This window comes from Canis aureus, chromosome 32 (genome assembly GCF_053574225.1).
Source record: "Canis aureus isolate CA01 chromosome 32, VMU_Caureus_v.1.0, whole genome shotgun sequence".
Classification (NCBI taxonomy): domain Eukaryota; kingdom Metazoa; phylum Chordata; class Mammalia; order Carnivora; family Canidae; genus Canis; species Canis aureus.
This window is the reverse complement of record NC_135642.1, coordinates 40529666-40550013: the sequence shown is the minus strand read 5'-3', so window position 1 is coordinate 40550013 and position 20348 is coordinate 40529666. Positions and strand designations below refer to the sequence as shown.

The window sequence follows — 20348 nt, the reverse complement described above, 5'->3', positions numbered from 1 at the left end:
GAGGCAGGTTCCCTGTGGGGAGCCTGATGCAGGACTTGATTTCAGGACCCCGGGAGCCGAAGGCAGTTGCTGAGCCGAAGGCAGATGCTCAACCACTGAGCCACCCAGGCATCCCTGCTCAACCACTGTTAATCAAGGAAATAAAATCAAGACCAAGATGACTTACTGTTTAGCACCCATGTAGATTGGCAAAAATTAAGAAATCTGGTAATACCTTTAATGATTCTAGAAGTTGTAGATCAGCAGGATTTCTTTCATTGTTTATGGGGATATAAACTGGTACAGCCACTTTGGAAAACAACTTGGTGTTAAATTTTATAGAGCTAAAACATTTTATCCCAATGACCAGCATTTTTATTCCTGCCTACATACACCCAGGGGTGTACATGAATGTTCAAAGTAATACTGTTTGCAATAGCAAGTCTTGCAGATGACCCAAATGCTCATTATCAGATTAAGAAATAAATACATTTTAGTGTATTCTCAGAGTGGATTATTATTTAGCAATGAAAATGGATAAACAGTGGCTCTCAACTATGTGGAAAAATCTTAGTAATTAGTTGAGTTTAAAAAAGGCAAGTCCAGGCAGCCCTGGTGGCTCAGTGGTTTGGCGCTGCCTTCAGCCCAGGGCCTGATCCTGGAGACCCAGATCCAGTCCCACGTCAGGCTCCCTGCATGGAGCCTGCTTCTCCCTCTGCCTGTGTCTCTGCCTCTCTCTCTCTCTCTCTCTCTGTGTCTCTCATGAATAAATAAAATAAAATCTTTAAAAATGAATAAAAATTAAAAAAGTTAAAAAGGCAAGTCCAAGAGCACCTGGGTGGCTCAGTCTGTTGAGCATCCATCTCTTGGTTTTGGCTCAGGTCATGATCTCAGGGTTGTAAGATTGGAGCTCATTCACGTCAGGCTCTGCACTCTGAAATCTGCTTGTCCCTCCTCCCTCTGCTCCCCTCCCCCACCCTGAGCACATACTCACTTTCTTCCTCTCTCTCAAATAAATAGAATCTTTAAAAAACAAACAAAAAAGCCCAGAAGACTACTGTATGATGTCTTTTTTATATTGTTCAAAAGCATACAGAGTTAAACATTTAGTGGTGTATATGTGGGTATGTGTGATGAAACTAAAGAAATTTCAAGGTAGTGGTTACCTCCCAAGGAGAGGCAGATAGTTAGATATAAGTCACTAGTAATGTTTTGGTTCTTGGATTTAGTTTGTAGGTTGGGTCTATAGGTATAATAGATAATAAATAAATAAATGATAGTATGTCATGAACCAAACCTGGTGATGAATCTACACAGGGTAAGTGCCCAATAAATATTTATTGAATGTGTGCATGAATCTTACTCTGTGTGCCTGAGGTGCAAAGTAGGGGTTGTGTTGGGGTAGTCTATTTGGCTTCTTTGTCCAGGTTTCTCAATTTTTATCTTTGTCCAAGCCTGAGCTTCCCTCATTAAGCTCTTATGTTCTGAGTAGTGAGATACTCCTGGTTTTTGATGCCTGCTAAAACTCTTGTTTCCTGTCTGTTCTCTCCCTATTCATTCCCTCTTTCCCCTCTCACTGACTTTTGTTTCCTACTAAGTACCTGAGTCCCTTTAGTTACCAAATGAAGCCAGGAATCTCTGTTGACTCCTTATCTTTCTTTATTTACTGATGACATAACAACATCCTATGACACCATCCCTTTCCCTCTTGCAAAGGTCCATTGATTATTCATATAAAATGGCATAGGATTTTACTCTTAATAGTTAGAGATCATCTCATCCAATCCTTTATTACTTTACAGATAGGAAAGCTCATACACAGAGAAGTTAAATGACTTTCTTAGGGTCACATAGCTAGGAGTAGTAGAGCTAGGATTGGAATCCAGGCCTCCTAACTTCTAGGCCAGTTTTCTTATCACTGTATTGGACTGACTGGGTAGGCTTTACTTGAATGACTGCGTCTTTGAGGGCCCACAGATAAGTGAGAATCTCTAGAATGTGAGATGCATACAGATGTCCAGTTTATTGTAGTTACTACACTACGTTCTTAAAATGTTTCCATCTACCCTATTCTACTCTGGTTTTCTCTGTTCTTCTTCAGGGTATCCTTAGTTTTGTGGCATTCAGTGCCCTCTGGGAGCCAGTATGAATGGAGAACATCTATTTGGCTAGTGGAGCCTCTCCACTCCAATGACTTGACCATTGTTTGCAGGTTATAATGAGGGCCAGTGAGAAAGGAGATGGTAAACATCTGTTTGTTTAGTTCTGTTTAGAGATTTCTGAAACATGAATACTTTGGATACAAGCATCCAGGGATGATTCTAGCCACCATATTCTCAAGTTCTGGTCTTGACAAAAGATCATTGGGTCAAAATGGACAGAACAGTGTGCAACAGGATTGGGATGGGACAGGATTTGGATTATATCATAAGTGCCATCTCTAAGATCAGCCATAGAAATCAGATTGTTCTTTCTTATCCTCTAGGGTAGAACTTGGGTGGGGATTTCACTCAGAATCTTGCACTGAAATACCCAAGATGAGGAGGTCATGATGTTTGGAATCAGAGCTAAACCTAGTTGAGGCTAATGGAGAAAGTAAACATAGAGGGGTGGTAAGTGTCCTGTAGGAGGAAGAAATTAATTAAAGTCTTGCCCTGAGTTTTGTTTAGGCCATAATCTATCATGGGATTTTAGTGTAAGTGCATGACAAATTGACAGCCTGAGCAATGAGGAATGTCAGTCCATTCATCCCCACTGCTGCACCATGGCTATCATAAAACCAAGAATCGAAGCAAAGTGGGATTTAGTGGTAGAAAGTTCCAGGGCGGAGTGTTGAGATAGGGGCCCCGCTTATAGCCTATAATGATACCATCATTTCCCATCTTCATCCCTCTCCCTCTCCAACAGAAGGGGACACACACACACTGTGCTAAGGCCGGGCCTGTGAGAAAGCTTAGTACAAAGACTAAGTCCTAGTCGTCACAGGCCAAAAATGGAGTAGGAGCACACAAGCACTGTTTTGTCTCTAAATAAGAAAAATCTAGAATGAGTCCATGAATGTTATAAACTGGGAGGTAAGGATGGTGGAGGATTTATGGATTTAGGTAGGGGGGAACTGGCATCACTTCCTCAAGTCTGGGAGGACTTTCTGAAGGAAACAGGATGCTTAAGGTTGTTGCCATTATGGCTACTTGTGGAAAATTATTCATTACTTACCTGCTGTGATCTCTGCCTTATCTCTTAAGTGACTCTGGTTTATAGTTTGAGACTAGAGCAGATCTGACTTGCTCTGCTTGCTTCCTCTTCACTCATTTTGCTCAACCTGGCATTGATCCGAGGTGTTGATACCACGCTCCTGGGCCCCTCATTCCTGGCTCATTCCATGTGTTCCTCCCTTGTCTTAGAACCTTTAAGTGACTCTCTGATGTTCTCAGGATAAACTCCAGTTGTCTTAATACGGCCTGAAAGGCCTGCCTGATCTGATCGTAGCTCCATGCTTCCACATTGTCTGTTGCCACTCCCCTTCCATTGACTACGCTCCATACAAACTAAGGCACATTGCTTCCTTCCTCCAGGCCTTCCATGCCCTGTTACCCCTGCCAGAACACTTTCCCTGTCTTCATTTAACTAATTATTCCTAGCTATCACTGGGTAGCCTTCTTCAAACTGGTAGGGCAGGCTAGTTCCCCTCCTCTAGCCCCACATTGTTCTAGATTCTCCACATCACACCTCTTGCCATACCGTGTTGTAATTACTTGTTCTTTACCTCTAGTCTCCATCAGACTAAATTGTGTCAGGGCAGGTACCTTGTTTGTTTTATTCACTACATGTCTAGCTCAATGCCTGGCACATAGTATGCACTTTAGTAAATACTTGACTGAGGAATGGGTGAGTGAACTGAATTTGTTGTTCTGTGACAGGAATGGGAAAAGGACAGCACAGGATGCCCTCCAAGGATGAGCTGGTCCAGAGATACAACAGGATGAATACCATCCCACAGGTATTACTAGTTGGCACTGCTCTGGTGAGGCAGATCTCTTCCCCTGGGATAAGTTCAGGCTACATAGATGGATGGGGAAACACATGGTGGGGGAGGTGGGTAGTCTGAAGAATATTTGAAGAAATCAGATAGGTTCTAAGATGAACACATTTCCAGAGTCACACATAGCCTCGGTCATAAGTATGAAAGCAGGGACTGAGTTGAAAGTGACGTGAAAATGTAAAGATGGAAGCTATGGACTCATCCAGACTGATTATGGGAAAGCAAATTTGGGGGGTGGGGTGGCTGGGGAGCCCCAGATATCCTTGACCTATGCCCCTAGCCATCAGCAGCTAACTGTCCTGTCTAGGGAGAGCCGTAACAGTCCACTTGGCTCTGCTCTCCTTCTCTTCCAGACCCGATCCATTCAGTCGAGGTTCCTGCAGAGTCGGAATCTAAACTGTATAGCACTTTGTGAAGGTGGGTAGCTCACCCAGTCCCTGTTTTTCTGTGTCCCCAACCTTATGATCCAGCTGAGGGTGGTGTTGAAGTATCACGTCTTCCCTCCACTGCCTAGACTGTGTGACTTAAGCATTATATCTATAACTTCTGGCCTCCTTCTTCCCAGTGATTACATCTAAGGACCTCCAGAAGCATGGGAACATCTGGGTGTGCCCTGTGTCTGACCATGTCTGCACACGGTTCTTCTTTGTGTAAGTCTAGGAGTGTACCTAGGGGGTCGCTCTGAGAAATGAGGGTGGGGGTGTGATGCTGTGACTACTGGGAAAGTCTGTTTCTGTCATTCAAGACTTGTCCCTGGCTACCTGAGTGGAGCTGGCACTGGAACTTTCCCTGGGATGGGTATAGATCAAAGTCTGTTTAAAGGAAACCAGATAAGCTGAATCTTTTCTACTCAGAAGAGTAGTAGCAAGAAAGGGTTTGGCTTCTGGGATGGGATGGCCACACCTCCAAAAATAATTCCACTGGTTGACATTATTCTGGTATTGTTCTCCCTCTTATGCTCACACTTGCCCTATCTTTGGCAGATATGAGGATGGTCAGGTGGGCGATGCCAACATTAATACTCAGGACCCCAAGATACAGAAGGAAATCATGCGTGTGATCGGAACTCAGGTTTACACAAACTGAGGGGGCCCCAGCCCTCGTACCACCCCTGTTCCCCCAGGATCCATCTGCCCTCATACAAGGGCTCAGGAGCAGCGTGCGAGGCTGCCCTGAGGAATCAAGGGGCCGTTACCAAGGGGCAGGAAAAGGATAGAAGAGGCGGCCTTCATGGTGGAGACTGACCCAGGAACCACTCCACATTTGGATGGCCCAGAATGACTCCCTACTCCTGATTTTCCCAGTTGACTTCACCCTGTTTGTAAATAAAACAATAAAATGGAAGGTGCTGTGGACTGGATATGATCACTGTGGTCTGACTAGCCTTGGCCCAGCACCAGCCTCAAGCCCCCAAATGGGGTGTTGGGTGGGGAGAGTGGAATATCCTCAGGGTCAGAACGAATTACATTGAGTGGAGTCAAAGCGAGTCCATCTAGTGTAGTATACTACAGATATGGCAACATTTTATCAATGGATGAAGAAGGGAAACTTACCAGTTATGCAGATGACACAAACTCAAGGATCTAGAATACCACTGATACCTGTTCCTCAAGATTTAAGGGCTGTTAAGCCCAAAGCAGCTCAGATTTCCTACTCTAAGGATCTCTCTCTGCTTTCTGCATTTAACCTAGCCACTCTTCCTGCTCTAAGTCTCAGGGGTTGGGCTTCTACTCTCTTCCTCCTCCCAGCTAATTTATTTAAGATAAGGGAGGTGAGGGGGAAATAGCTGACAGGTGCAGGAAGTTGGCTTGGTCTCTAATTTGACATGTAGAGAAATGCAGCCTCCCTTAATGAAACCAAGTCCAGATTCTCCAAGGAAAGATGGCTGTTTTGAGGAGACCTAATTGTTTCAGTGAATTCGATCTCCCCGTTGAAATTCCCACCCAACCTACTGCTGGCCTTTCAGGCCTCATGTGCGTCTCATGTGCGTCTAACCCTAAGTTAGTTCTCTGACAAGTTGGACACTGCCAAATATTTTATGAAATATTAATGAAGAAAAACAGGACTATAAGCACAGAGAATGCAAAAAACATTAAGTAAGTTTGGCTTTTCAAGTTAGGGTTTTTATTCTGTTACAGCTTCTTGATTTACAACATCCACCCAACACCACCTGTTGTCTTTCATTACCTTCACCCTATTTTTTTTTTTTTTTAAGATTTTGTTTGTTTATTTATTCATGAGCAACGGGGGGGGAGAGAGAGGGAGGCAGAGACACAGGCCGAGGGAGAAGCAGGCTCCATGCAGGGAGCCTGACGTGGGACTCGATCCCAGGACCCCAGGATCACACCCTGGGCCAAAGGCAGGCACTTAATTGCTGAGCCACCCAGGGATCCCCTCCTCACCCATTCTTAATCAAGACCGCTACACTCTGACTCTATAAGTCTCCTAAGGCTCTCTGTCCCATTCTGTTTTCAGGTCTAGGTGAAATACCCTTCCATTAAGTAAATGGCCCCATCAGGAAACCCACCCTGACTGAAGTTCTTGTCTCCTGGGAGGACCCTTGCAGCTCATCTGCATAGTATTAGAGATGGCTAACATTTTTTAGTTCTTACTGGGTAGGTGCCAGGCATTATACCAGTAAACACTTTAATAATTTGCTAACCCTTTGCCACTGTTGTAAGCACTGTACGTGTATGGACTAATATAATTTACACAAGCCTATGATATAGGGGCCATCATTCCCATTTTGTAGGTGAGAAAACAGAGGCCCAGAGGATAATTGATTTGCTCATATTCCACAGCTAGTGACTGACAGTTGACCTAACTCCAGAACTCTTCTAGCTCTAGGCTAGATAGCCTTTCAAACTTTGCAAATAACTTTTTCATTTAGTCCTGATAATAAAGATGAAAGATAGGTTTTCTTTAGGGATCTTAAATAACGTGTCTAAGGTTGCATAGCTGGTTAGTGGCAGTGCTTGGTTTTTAACCAGAACTGCCCAACTCCAGAACCTGAGCTCTTAGCTATTGTTTTAATTCCCCAGAGGGTCTCATACTGCTCCCACGGGTGTTCCAGCACTCAGCCTAGGTCCTTGGCCAGTCCAGTGGTGTGGCAACATTTTTGCTCAATTTTCAGAAATTGTTAATGGACTGTTCTCCGTTATAAGCATTTCTTATAATTTATCAGTGGTATCTGCTTTAGCAAGCACTAACAAATGACAGAAAGAGAAGTAATGCACAGATAGTATATATGACCAGAAAACACTCAAATATCTGAGCTAGTCCCATGGATGTCACCTTTTTTTTTTTTTAAACGGCATATAACATTATTATGCCAATAAAACTGTAATGACCTTAAATACACCTTTTTATAGTGTTCCACATAAAAGCAACAGGACTCAGAATCTGAGAAGTTTGAAAGCCATACATAATCATCTGAAAAACTTAAAAAACCTATATGGTATAAAACAAATCTAATAAAAACCTATGGCACTTCTCTAAGAACAGTGCCTTCATTGCCAGGAACTTGCAGGATGCTGCCCTGGGTTTCTGAGTAGGGATCCTCCCACAGCCTGCAGGAGGAGTAGATCGTGTCTTTCTCTGGTCCAGGCCTGCAGTACCAGAGAGGAGGGGCCTGTGAAAGCCAGGTCTGAACAAAACATCATCCTTCACAGTGGCCGAGGCTAGTACAAACACTGCACACCGAAGTGGACAGTTGGCCTATCTTTCACATAGTCCTGGGCTCGAGCAGCCTTACTTCATTTAGGCCTGGACATGCTTAGTCAGGGCTAGGGCCGGGGAAAGAGCTATCTTCCTCAGTTAGTTCCAGGTGGAGAGTAAATGGCTAGGATTTCTGGATTGAGAACTCTAAAACTCCTGGAGTTTAACTTTCCTCTTCCTTCTCCTGGTAATTTTCCATACAGGCAGGGTGTGGTCCTGACTCAGTTTGTGGTAAGGATGTGGCCATCCATAGGGGAGGAGCCTTCTGCTTGGTTCTTCCTTTGATTCTGGCCAGTGGGCAGAGGCAGAGCCTGGTGCTGAGTCATAACTGAGTTACTTAACAGCTTCTCACAGGATGGATTCTGACATGGAGGTTTGGAAGATGTCTCAGCTTGGACCACCTTGGGAGTGGTGGGGAGGAAGCCTTGTGGCTCACACAACCCCCCCAGAGTACCCCTCCCCAGAAGGGGGGGGGACTAAAAGTTGGCTCCAGTTCATCTGTAGGGGCATCATTCTCTTAGGAATATAGGACATTCCACAGAGATTTCAGAACACCCCCCTGCTCCCCCCCTCCCCCCCCGCGGGGCCAGCGATGCCATCCCTTAGGTTAAAGCATTACCTACAAAAATATTTTATCTAGGAGAGAGACCAAAGTCTCCTTAGTCCTAACTGTCCTTTCTAGGCTAAGTGGGTCAGGTTATGTGGATGCCAGTGAGCACGGAGATGAAGACTGGAGGTATGGTGACAAGGGAAACACAGAATTTGACTGAATGCATCAGGAGGCATTCCTGGGGAAGGGGGCCCTTGGTCCATTGTTCACCGCTGCCTTTCTTGGTCTTCCAAATCTTGGTTACTTTCTGGGGCCAGGGTCTGGTTATGATCCCACTTGGTCTTAGTGAGCTCAGCTGTGGCTACACTTGGAGGGAGAAAGGAGAGAGAACCTGGCCTCCCTGGGACTGGCATGGTGGATAGGATGAAAGTACTCTGGGGAGGTTTTGTCCTGTGAGCCCTAACAGTCATGGGCTAGAGAAAGCTTGCAGTGGGTCACGTAGGCTGACAGGGTCACCCTGGCTGAGGCAATACTTCCACTGGAATGAAGGACTCCTCAAGCTTCCCTCTTGCTTCTGAATGCTGATGAGGCATTTCCTCAGGAGGGGGGAACTAGATACACAGTTGCATTCAGGAAACATTCTTTACAGTTGTTATCCTCTGGAATGGCCTTCCCATACCCATCTCCTAATCAACCCTCCATGTCTCTTCCTACATGAAACCCTCCCCTTCCCACACAGACAGCTTGTTCTCTCATTATCCCTAATTCGAAAAGCTCAACTTTCTCTTCCTTCCAGAATTTTTCTGTGGGGGAACTCTGGAATTGAGATTTTGTGCCACCCTGGTAAGCCCAAAGAGCTCTTGGGAATCTGAAGGAAGGCATAGAAGTAAATTAAGTCCACTTGGTCTGGCTCTGGAGAGGGCATATAAAGTCTAAAGTGATAAGCACTTCTGCTTTAAACCTGATGCTCGGGGCCAGTGGGCTGCCCTGGAAATCCGTACTGGCCTACGAGAGAAATAACACTGCCATTTCAGGCAGAAGCCTAGAGGTCATGTAACGATAAAGCCTGTAAACCTCATCCTCTTCACCAGGGCCAAAGTTTGTCTTTGGACCCCAGGGGTTTGGGTCCGGTACCATTTGCTGACACACTTATCCCACCAGGGACTCCAAATGACCTTGGAGTATTAGACCATTTAATCCCAGGTTTTGTGGTTCTGTGGCCATGAATCCAAACCTAGCAATCTGCACCCTCACTCTTACCCCAGTCCAGTGAATCTAGCACCTCCTCATCCCATCCTGCCAGGTCAGAGAGCATAGTGGAAGGACTGGCTCTGGGGAGGAGCTTCGTGGGGGGGGGGGTGTTCTGTATTCTGCAGCATCGCCCCAGGTTCGCATAGCCTCCTGGATACTTGTTGAGGGGTCAAAGGAGTGGGGATTCAGGATGACCAGGAGAAGTTACTTGAATTCAGAAGATGTTCTGGCACTAGTTATGAGGACCGTCCTCCACAAGATCAATTCCCAAAAAAGAGGAAGCCTGCCGGGCACCATGCAGTACTCACTCACACACATCATCTGATCAAATTCCATCCTATGAAGCAGGGATGGTCTTCAATTTACTTTTAAGGAGCTAGGCTCTTACACATTAAATTACAGGATATGGTCATAGAACTAGTGGGTAGAATTGGAACTAAGATAAGATGGAATCCGAACTTTCTTAAATATGCTTTTCAGAAAAACAATGACAATCACCTTAAACTCCTCCATGTGACAGATTTTCACTATGCATTTCTGTGTAAGGATATACTGGGTTAGTCTCTGCTAGAGTTTCATGGATGACATTTTTTATGACTCTCCAGTTTAATGCGTGTGCATTTCAATCTTGGGACTATGTCCAGACTTAGAACTTTAAAATGCAATGTTGTCCAGCACTGGCCAGATGACTGACACCCCCACCTGCCAGTATTTTTCCTTCATCTTTAGCTCAGGGCCAACCAACGTCCTATCTACAACCAAGGGGACCAGAAAAGGCTTCCAGAAGAAAACTGAAGGATTCTATCACAAACAAACTTACTTTTAGGCTGTCCCTTTCTGTTCCTGGCTTATCTGAACTTCTGAACTAACAGAGAAGCAGAATGAAAGGCCTGTGATTCAGCTGCAAGCCAAGTGCCTGCTCGAGCAGGTCACACAAATTGGTATCATCTTCCAAGAAAGGACAAGACCCTAAGAGAGCAGTCATGATTTTTAACGAGGCGACATTGTTGTTCTCAAGAGGCAGGAGTTAGCTGCCGTATCCTTGATAACTGCTGACATCCCTGGCTGTTTACCAATCACCGGGGAAATCGGAAAATACCTTGGAGAAAAATAGAAAAGCTCCAACGATATTGATCGAAAACCATGAGATTGAAAACAAAAGGGCTGATTCCTGCAGACTATCTGCCGTAACGTTCCACATCTCGCTCCTGATGGGTCAGCCGTGCACTACTACGAGCACCTTCCATTCGCTTTCCATCGTCTCGGGCGCGCTCCGCGGGGCTGCAGCCCCGACCGGTCCTCCCTTGTGGCCTCGCCCCCCCGCGGCAGGCCCTCTCCGCCCTCCCGAGCTCTCCCCGAGCTCTTCCGCCGGCGACCTCCGGCCCCCACCTCGGCTCCCGGGCTTCCCGGGCGAGCGCTCGAGCTGCGCGCCGCGGCGGGGCCCCCGCGGGCTGGGGGCTCGGGGGCTCGGGCTGGGGGCGGGGCTCGGGAGGGCCGGGGGCGGGGCCGGGGGCGGGGCCTGCCGCTCGCCACTTCCCCATTGGCGGGCGGCGGGCGGCGGGCGCGGCGCGGCCTCCGAGTGCCGTGTCCTTCCGCGCGGCATGTAGTCCCCCGGAGGGCACCGTGACGCCGCGCCCGGCCCGCCGCGCTTCCTCCCGACGACGAGCGGCCCGGCGAGGACGCAGGGGGCGGGGCCCGGCCAGCCGGGAGCCGGGATTGGGCGCAGGGCGGGGCGGCGGAGGGATTGCGGCGGCCGCGGCGGGATAACCTCGGGGCCCCGGGGCCGCCCCCCGCACAGCAGCGCCGCGTCGCCAGCGTCCGCAGCTCCTGCGCCGCCCGCACCGCCCGCACCGCCCGCAGCGCCCGCACCGCAGCGCAGCTCGAGCCGGACCGCGCCGGAGGTGAGCGGGGCCGCGGCCGCGCCGGGCGTCCCCCCGGGCTCCCGGGCATCCTGCTCGGGGGCGGGGTGGGCTGGCGCCTCGCCCTGCCCTGCCCTGCCCTTCAGAGCCCCCGCGTCCTCCCGCGCCGGCCTCCCCCGCCCCGGGGCGCGCTCCCTTCTGGCCTCGCCGCCGCCGCCTGGATCCGCTCGCATCACCGCCTTCCTTGCGGCAAACCCTCCTCCCCGGGCTCCCTCCTGCCCTCCGAGCCCCGCTCGCCCCCGCCCGGGGCCCCCTCCTCCCGATGCTGCCCCGGCGCCTCCCCGCGCCGCGTGCTCCTCCCGCGCCCCCGCCCCTCCCCCACCGCGCTGGGGCCGCCCCTCCCCCTCCCCCGCCTGGTCACGTCCGCTCCTCCGCATCCCTGTCCTCCGCGCCCTGATTCGCCGCGCCCGCGGCCTCGCCCCTCCCCTCGGGGCTGGGCTCGTCCGCCGGCGCCCCCCGCCCCGCCCCCCGGTGCCCGCGGAGGCACGGGGGCCCGTCGGGGGCGCAGCCCGGGGCCCCCTCCCCGCCCTCCCCGCCCGGGGACCTGCGCAGCCTCCGCCTCGGGGCACCGAGGGAGCGGGTGGGAGCGGGTTAGGGGCGCAGGGGAAGCACGGGGAGCGCTTGGCGCCACGGTCCGCCTCCACTGGGTGCAGCCGGTGCTGAGCTGCTCTGGGGCGGGGGGCTCGGGAGGATCAGGGCGCCGCGGGACGGGCTGCGGCGCCGGAGCCCTGGGCGGGGGCCGCGCGCTCTGGGTTCGAAGCCGGGAAGGACCTTCCGCTGTGAAGGTCATTGAAGAGCCCAGGGGAACGGCGTTGCGTTCCTCCGCCTTTTTTTTTTTTTTTTTTTTTTTAAATTTTTATTTATTTATGATAGTCACAGAGAGAGAGAGAGAGAGAGAGAGAGAGGCAGAGGGAGAAGCAGGCTTCATGCACCAGGAGCCCGATGTGGGATTCGATCCCGGGTCTCCAGGATCGCGCCCTGGGCCAAAGGCAGGCGCCAAACCGCTGCGCCACCCGGGGATCCCAGTTCCTCCGCTTTTTATCCGTGTTCTTCAAACCCAAGGCGCGGATCCTCTCCCGTGCACGTGAGTCCGAGCTGATGAAGGTCCGGGCACGATGCACAGAGAAGTTAACAGGCTTTTAGAATCGAATTTGGCTCGTTAGCATACAGCAATGGTGCAGGGGGTCCCCGTGTGTAACAGTAACCTCTTTGCTCCTGACTGTTGAAGGACGGGTTACTATTCACACTGGGCGCAGTGTCTCCTGTCTAGTGAGGAAATGTGCAGAAGAAATGACTCCGGATGTGTTCCTCGGTCCCTGAGCACAATTACATAAACTGCTTCAGCACAAGGGCTCATCTTCTCCTTGCCATCCCCAAACACATACTCCTAGTTAATCTTGGGATTAACTCCTAAGTCAGGGTTTCTAAATACTAGACATGTCCTGGAAACCAATCCCCTAAGGGATCCTGGTGCAGTGATTACACAGTAACTAATAAAGGTTACCTTGCAGCTCCCCATTCGGCTACCGGGGCTCTTTGGTCTCCTGAGGTTAGTAGACAAAGGAAGGCCAGGAGGGTCGGAATTCTGGCAGTTGGTGTTGGGCTGTAGGACTAGAAACAGACCTGCAGCCCCCACGCTGCACTCTTCCCCCGCTGTCCCCACCTGCTCCGGGTGGTGTTCTAGAATTTGCTCAGCCAAGTGGTCAAGCGTGAGGTTGGGATAGGAGGCAAGGACAGTGTGGCCTCCTGTTGGTAGTACTGAGGGTGCGGCCACTCCCTGGGGTACAGAGGATATCCTAGGTCAGGACTCCTGCTCTGAGGCATTGTGAGCAAATAATTTAATCTCTTGATGCCTGAAGATGCTGTTGGGAAATGCAGTGGGGCTGTCCTGAGGGGAAGGGTATGTAGCCCATCACCAGGTTTGTGGATGAGTGGGGAGGCCTCTGGGGGAAGATGACTCAACCTTTCAACCTCTCTGCTTTTGAGAGAATTCTCTTTGTTGGGTGAGTGGGAAACTGCATTGTGGTCTTCACAGGTTTAAAAAGTCCCTTCTCTTCATTTAGTGAGTCAAATAGTGAAACACGCATTTTCCCCAGTTAAGTGAAAAGTGGTTGTCCAGGTTGTCCCGGCTCTCTGTACTCCCCTAAGAGCTTAGGTGCAGCGTGACACAGGCCTGTGCCCAAGTAACGTAGTCTATGCACCTGCATTCCTGAGACTTCCCCAGGGGACACGGCAGTCCTTTGTGGGAGGGGGGCCTGTTATGGTTATGAATAATGATGACTGAAAGAATGTCCTTGAACTCACCTCTGACTTGAGTCAAAATAGACGGACATTAGTCTCTTCCAGTCTTAGTTTAGCTGCTCTCATTCTAAGCACTGCGTTAGGAGTAAATAATTTTGATGTTGAATTCATAGTTTAACAGAAAGCATTTTTGGGTGTCTAATAATTTGCCAGTGACCTGGCCAATTTGGTAGGGGGGACTCCAGACAGAACTAGGACCTTGTACAAGTTGTTTCTGTGCCTTGGATGTTGTGACATTAATGGGGTGGGGGGTGTCACGGGAAAAGCCATTTTATTTCTTAAAGCTGTGTGTTTCTTAATGTTGAGGCAGTGGAAGAAATGAGGAAATGACTGTGAGCTAGGAAAAACCCAACTCTTGCATTATCAACTCACACTACCCTGGTTCTAATTTATGTTGCTTCAGCTTGTATGAAGGCATGTCAGGATGTGTTATTTTGGCCAAGAGCTAAGACTGAGCTCAAGGTAGGGGAAAATGACTCATTTGACATTTTATTTCTGAATCATTCCAAACGTCTACAGTCAAATCTCAGTTAGGTGGTACCTCACAAGGATGAGTCGCCCGTTTGAGCAAAGTTCTCTTGCAGCCTTGTTGAGGACATTGGGAAATGTAGAAGTGGTTTACTCGGTGGGAGATCCTGTAGGAGGGGAGCCTGGCTGGCTCAGCCAGTAGAAAGGGCGACTCTTGATCTTGGGGTCGGGAGTTTCAGCCTCATGTTGGGTACAGAGATTACTTTAAAAAAGAAACATTTTTTAAAAGTCCTCCAGGACTGTGAGTCATCACTTTAAACCTCAGTTCTGGTCCAGCTAGGACTAGAGCTAAAGGAAGAGCGTTCTTAATGCGAGCATGCTCTGGGAACTTGGGTTTTTCACCACGAGCCCGTCTCAGACTAGACCAATGAATAGTCTGCTTGTTTGGGGCTTTGTTAAGGAAGCTGTTTGGGGGAAGGTGAGCCAGGGTGGCTAGTGGATGGGGGTGTGCAACATCTGGTGGGCCTCTCTCTCGGCCTCCCGGTGTGACTGCTCAGCTCAGGGGAGGGGGTGTTGGCAGAGCCACCGAGTGGTGTGGCGCCCGCCCCTGCAGCGGTCTGTGCAGTTCTGCACGTAGGAAGGAGGGCCTGTAGGAAGGAGGGCCAGCCGGGTTGCAGTACCTCCGGCGGCCTCTGAGACTTACCTCCCCCACTTCTGTCCATAGCAAAGCTTCTGGGGAGCTCTAAGCCTCTCTTCCCTGACGCCAGCAAGCTATGTTTGGAAGTTAGGCAGGGGCCGTGGTGGGGGAGATGCCAAGCCAAGCTGTGACAGTGCCAGCTTAGCTGATATAGTTCGAAAAGGTCTCTGGAAAGGCGCCCATTCCTTCCGAGCCTTTGAAGTCGACCTACAGCTAGTACTTCTATAACTTCAGGTAATTAGTGTCTTCCGTGTTTCCAGCGACGAGGGCAAAAGAATTAACCCGGTCAGTGAATCAGTCACGGTATAGGAGACAAAACCACGGGCAACTTGAAGGAGCCCTGGGAGTTTTAATCTCGTTAGAGGTAGGGAAGTAGAGGCTTTTGATAACTGGTATCTCTCTTTTGTTATGACATTAGAAAACAGGTTAATGTCCCCTATCCAGAGGGTCTACATTTTAAAGCTCTGACAATATTGAATGCTGGCAGAAGTGTTAGAGGGCAAGAACTCACGTTGCTGGATGGTTGTAAATGGATATAACCTCGTTAGGGCCCTTCAGCAATATTTAGCAAAATAGAAAATAAACATACCCTGTGACTTAGGAATTTCATTTCTGGATATATATAGAAGCCTCACACTTGCACATAGAGCCGTGTACCAGGAGAATTGTTGATTGCATTGAATAATAGGGGGAAAATTGATTGGGTTGCCAACCAGTAAGGGAATGCGTAAATAACCGATGTAGTCGTGCAGCGGATCGGCATAGTCGTTCGTATGAATTAACTAGATCTGTGTACCCGCAGGATAGATCTTACATGTGCTGAAAAAAAGCAAGATGTTTATTTGTACAGTATTGTACTGAGGGCATTTTAGAAAAACGGTGTCATAGGGATCAGTATAGATATAGATGCTTAAATGGATTAGAAGGATACAAAATTCCTGACAGTGGCTGGGTGTCAAAGTTCGTCGAAAGGTTGGAGGGCCCTGGGGATGGAGGGAAAATAAACTACAAAATTGTAATGGTTAAGAAAAAAAAGTCTACAGGAATTCTGGCTAAATGTTAGTAGTCAGTTCTGGGCGGTAGAAATACGGATGTTAATATTCCTTTTTTTTTTTCTTCAGTTAAAAATAAAGCAAAATAGAAGCAGATCTGTGAAAGTCACTTTAGGAAGACCAGTTGTACTAACTAGGTCAGTGTTCTTGGAGAGCTGGGACTGCCCTTCCTCCTTTCATCCTCCCCTTCTCTCCCTCCAGCTATGGTGCAGGACAACCCCTCCTTTAAATGCTGAGCTAGAACACCTCACTTTGCGGAGGCTGTCACCCATCCTGGTTGTGTATCGGACTTTGAAGGGCCCTAACCTAGAGTCCCAGGTCCCTTGCTACTTCCAAACTATGCATATCATGCCCTAAAACACTGCCTCACTATATTAGGCCTAGTAAGGAGGCGTGGTAACACAGGACAACAACAGTTTCCTCCAAACTTCCTTCTTCAGGCTGAAACCACTTCTCTGCTTTGAGCTTCTGTGGTCAAACAAGGACATCTGAGGTTTCTCTGACTTGGGACTTCCTGCTCTGGAGTGGAGTGGTTCTTTGGAGGCTGGGCCCGTGTTGTATCTACTTTTGTGCCCTAATCCCACTTTGAAATATGACTTGAGACTCCTGCTTGTAAAGCCACGTCCCTGAATAAATAAAAGCAAGGGAATTTTACTTGAACCTGCAAGTGGGCTCATTTTGTTTCATGTAAGCAGGTGAGCTAGACTTTGCTGTCTGCTAGGGAGCATGCTGAGGGTTGGAACCTCAGCTCCCTCCTCCGTATCTCGCTCCATATATAAATGCACAATATCATTACTCTAACTGTTTATCAGGGCAAACAGTCATTCGGTGCAGACCTTACTAGGTTCTGTGGGTGGCCTGGCACCTGTTTTGATCGTGTTGTCAGATTGGGGTCAGTCTTGGGAATTGGGAATTCTATTGCTCCATCATCTAGGAACTCTCTAGAGAGCACACTGGCCCGAACGCCTTGTCTGTTCTGAAGATTAGAGGCCTGAAAGGCCTTCATCATGCTAGCTTGGAGACTTGGAGGTGTAGGTAGCATATTGATGACAGAGCAAGGACCACAGTTGTGGGCATCAGGTGCCATCATCGTTGGGTTACTCTGTGTGGCGAGGTCAGCGTCAGAGGAAACTTGGTGCGGAGAGCCCTGGCTGGTTAAAAATTGGCTTGTGTGCATACAGCTCACGGGCCAGGCTGGTTTACTAGGGCAGAATGATTTGGGCCTTTGTGAAAGAATCAGTGGAGTGAAGCGTGAATCTTTCCCGGCACAAACTTGCCAACAGTACTGGCCCTAAGAAGTGGCACGTCGTATCTTTTATGTGATTCCCTCCCACTGTGGTTTCTGGAGCGTGGCCGAAGACCTGTGTCTGGCACAAAGGAAACTATAGTTTTGGAGAACCAGGAGCTGCTTAAGATGAGAAAGGAAAGGTGGGCCGGGGACCTGGGGAGCTCAGGTGTGACCGTGCCCACCCCATCCCCTTGGCCTGGTAGGGCTTCTCACGGTGTCTCCTTTCTCACAGAGGAGAAATGGCTCTGAGGAAGATGTTACTGCAGGGGCTCAGGCTCAAGAATAAGGTTGCCGTACCTGGGCATGGCATTTGCCACCATCAGTGGATACGCCGGGCTTCTACTGTAGGCTGGAGGTTGGCTCTGCATGTCTGTGCCTCCCGGGAGGAGGGTGCAAGAGTGAGTCAGCCGGGCACCCGCTGGCTGCGTGTCCCGGCAGGCGCTGTCCAGACGGCCAGCATGAGGGAGGGAGCTCTTCGCAGAGGCCCGCCGGGAAACCAGGGCTTTGGCTGCTGCCCTGGGGCCAGGGGAGAGTCCTGGGGGGTTTTGGCAAGAACTTGAGGTAGTGGTGGTTGGCAGGACGGGAAACTGGTGCTCAGGAGGACCTGAGAGGCAGGCAGCAGAGCCCTGACTTCCAGCAAGGGGGGCTCAGAGGCTGGGAGCTGAGTGCTCTGGTTTGGTAGACGTGTCTAAGGGTACTTTGAGATCTTGTAGGAGTCTGGACAAGCAAGCTTTTTTTTTTTTCTTTTTTTCTGATTACTGGTGTGGAAATCCACTCAAATGCCAGATAAATGTTCATTATTATTATTATTTTTTACATTTCATAGGCTGGGTGAGCAGAAAATCAGCTTGCAAAACCTCAGATTTAAATTGAGATGGTAAAATAGGGTTGTTGTTTGAGCGCAATATAATTGTATTTGCTAATGGCATCTCCTGGCCTTGGAGACAGCCCTTCTGTACCAGAATATCCTTGTCACAAAGATTATGCTGTGAAGTTTGAGGACAGACTAAACAGGCAAAGAAGTTTGCTGGATTTGGATGCATAACTAACAGGTTTGGAGCATAGAATTGTCCTGTGGTCTATGTCAACTTTTTTTTTTTTTTCCTTTTCTTTCTTTGGGGTTCTAAGTGGATCAGAGTTGGCCTTCTTAAGCCAGTGGAATGGTCTGGCAATGCTTTTGTGATCTGGTGCCTGAGACGTGTTATCTCGCCTCTGCCACATTTAAGCAGAGTATTCCTGAAGTGCATAGAGAGGCGGTTGATTAATGAAACCAGAAGTTAAGCTTCATTTTTGTTTTGATTCCAACATTTTTACCAGGAAACTTATAAATGTATCATTTTTGGAAGAAGTACATTTGTGATTTTTCTTAATACAAAAATATTTCCATTAGTAAATTTATTAGTAAAGCGAAGAAAACATTTTGCTGTAATCCTACCACCTAGGTGACCTGCCATTACTTTATGGGTAGATAGACTTCCAGGCCTATTATGCATGTTTAGTTAGTAGCCCTTCTCCCTCAAAAACTGGGAGTTGACCAGGTTCTTGTATAGAATAGTGAAATGTTAATTAACCACATATTTAAAGGGAATTTAGAGCGAAAATAATCTGGGTATTCAGGAGGAGATAAAGCATCATAGAGCTAGCAAGAATTTCCTTTACCTGCAAATTTTCTGTTACCATTTTCTTGGTATTTCCTTGGAGGTATCTGTGTGTGTGTGTGTGTGTGTGTGTGTGTGTGTGTGTTTTAAGATTTTATTTATTTATTCGAGAGAGAGAGAGAGGCAGAGGCAGAGGGAGAAGCAGGCTCCATGCAGGGAGTCTGATGTGGGACTTGATCCCGGGCCCCTGGGATCATGCCCTGAGCTGAACGCAGGCGCTTAACCGCTGAGCCACCCAGGAGTCCCATATCTATGTTTTTCTCTGTAACATAGCAGAGTCTCCGGGAGCAGCTACCATCTGGTTACCTAGTTACTAAGGTCATATTTCCATTGCCCCAAAGAACTTCAGTTACACTCAGCTTCTACCTTGATCCTTGTACAGCTCTGCAGAGCAAACCTTACTCAGCTCTGAGCGGTCTTTGCAAGTGGGGCCAAGGAGCCACCCTGAGCCACAAAAAGGACATTATGTTACCGGAAGCCCAAGCCCCGAGAACACAAGGTATGACCCAACAACCTGTGGCCCCGGCCAGGTCTTTGTTTGCAAGGAAACACTCTTGTCTCGGGTCTAGAGAAGAGAAAGCTGACTATGTTTTTGTGTTTTTTATGTTTCTGTTTTTGGTTTTTGTCAGGTGTTTTTTTTTTTTTTTTTATTTTAAATTTTATTTATTCATGACAGACACAGACAGAGAGAGAGAGGCAGAGACACAGGCAGAGGGAGAAGCAGGCTCCATGCAGGGAGCCTGATGTGGGACTCGATCTCGGGTCTCCAGGATCACGCCCTGGGCTGGAGGCGGTGCCAAACCGCTGGGCTATCAGGGCTGCTCCAGCTGGTGATTTTTAAGAAGATGCAGGTTAATTATTCCAATCCACTTTTTGAGATCTTGTTTTATTCATGATGACAGTCCTCAGACTGGATGATGATTCCACTTGGAGGCCACAGCTAGGCCTTTGTGTTCCAGTTGGCTGGGTGTGCCACCTGGTGCCATCTCTTCAGTCATGTTCTCTTAACAGGCAGACTTACCTCAGCCCTGCCATGTGCTCCGAAGGCACAGGAGCCCTGACTCCACGCGAGTGCCAATAAAGAAACCCTGGCTGCCGAGGCAGGCCCTCTAGTAATTCATAAATTCTTCAGATTTGGGGAAGGAGGGAAGAGAGGTATAACTTTGGTTTTGACAAAGAAGCTTTGAGGTACACGGAAAGGTCGTTCAGCAAACACTGGAACACTCCCCAGTACTAGGTGCTAACAGAGAACAGGTAGGTCACAGAGGAGAGGACCTCCAAACATTTTCGTTTTGGTGCCTGGTGTGTATTAGGGAGTTACGAAACACACGTTGAAAGGAGCAGCGCATTTGCCGTGTGGAATAGTTAGCCAACATCTTATTTCCCCATTTTTGAAGTATCAGCCTCTGTAGCTGAGCATGGGTAG

At 48.8% G+C, this 20348-nt stretch overlaps 2 protein-coding genes and 1 long non-coding RNA gene across 18 annotated transcripts in view; 2 read left to right on the top strand and 1 right to left on the bottom strand.

The window, feature by feature from the left end:
• Positions 1 to 5365, top strand: part of PARP6 (poly(ADP-ribose) polymerase family member 6) — a 27958-nt gene extending 22593 nt beyond the window's left edge. For 10 of the 13 annotated variants that reach the window (XM_077881752.1, XM_077881756.1, XM_077881755.1 and 7 more), the window contains 4 exons: positions 3900 to 3979; positions 4375 to 4438; positions 4587 to 4671; positions 5005 to 5365. In XM_077881752.1, coding sequence (XP_077737878.1) covers positions 3900 to 3979; positions 4375 to 4438; positions 4587 to 4671; positions 5005 to 5107 — 332 coding nt within the window. In that variant the 3' untranslated portion in view covers positions 5108 to 5365. Of the gene's footprint in view, positions 1 to 3899; positions 3980 to 4328; positions 4439 to 4586; positions 4672 to 5004 lie in introns of those variants that run through there. The other 3 variants (XR_013370539.1, XM_077881762.1, XM_077881763.1) reach the window with 3 other exon arrangements.
• The window catches only part of LOC144303496 (uncharacterized), a 14095-nt gene extending 787 nt beyond the window's left edge, over positions 1 to 13308 (bottom strand). Inside the window, exon 1 of the long non-coding RNA XR_013370540.1 lies at positions 12963 to 13308. This is a non-coding gene — a long non-coding RNA (uncharacterized LOC144303496). The remainder of the gene's footprint in view (positions 1 to 12962) is intronic.
• Positions 11274 to 20348, top strand: part of PKM (pyruvate kinase M1/2) — a 26627-nt gene continuing 17552 nt past the window's right edge. For 2 of the 4 annotated variants that reach the window (XM_077881764.1, XM_077881765.1), the window contains exons 1-2: positions 13332 to 13461; positions 19305 to 19421. In XM_077881764.1, the coding sequence (XP_077737890.1) occupies positions 13412 to 13461; positions 19305 to 19421 (167 nt within the window). In that variant the 5' untranslated portion in view covers positions 13332 to 13411. Of the gene's footprint in view, positions 11441 to 13331; positions 13462 to 19304; positions 19422 to 20348 lie in introns of those variants that run through there. The other 2 variants (XM_077881766.1, XM_077881767.1) reach the window with 2 other exon arrangements.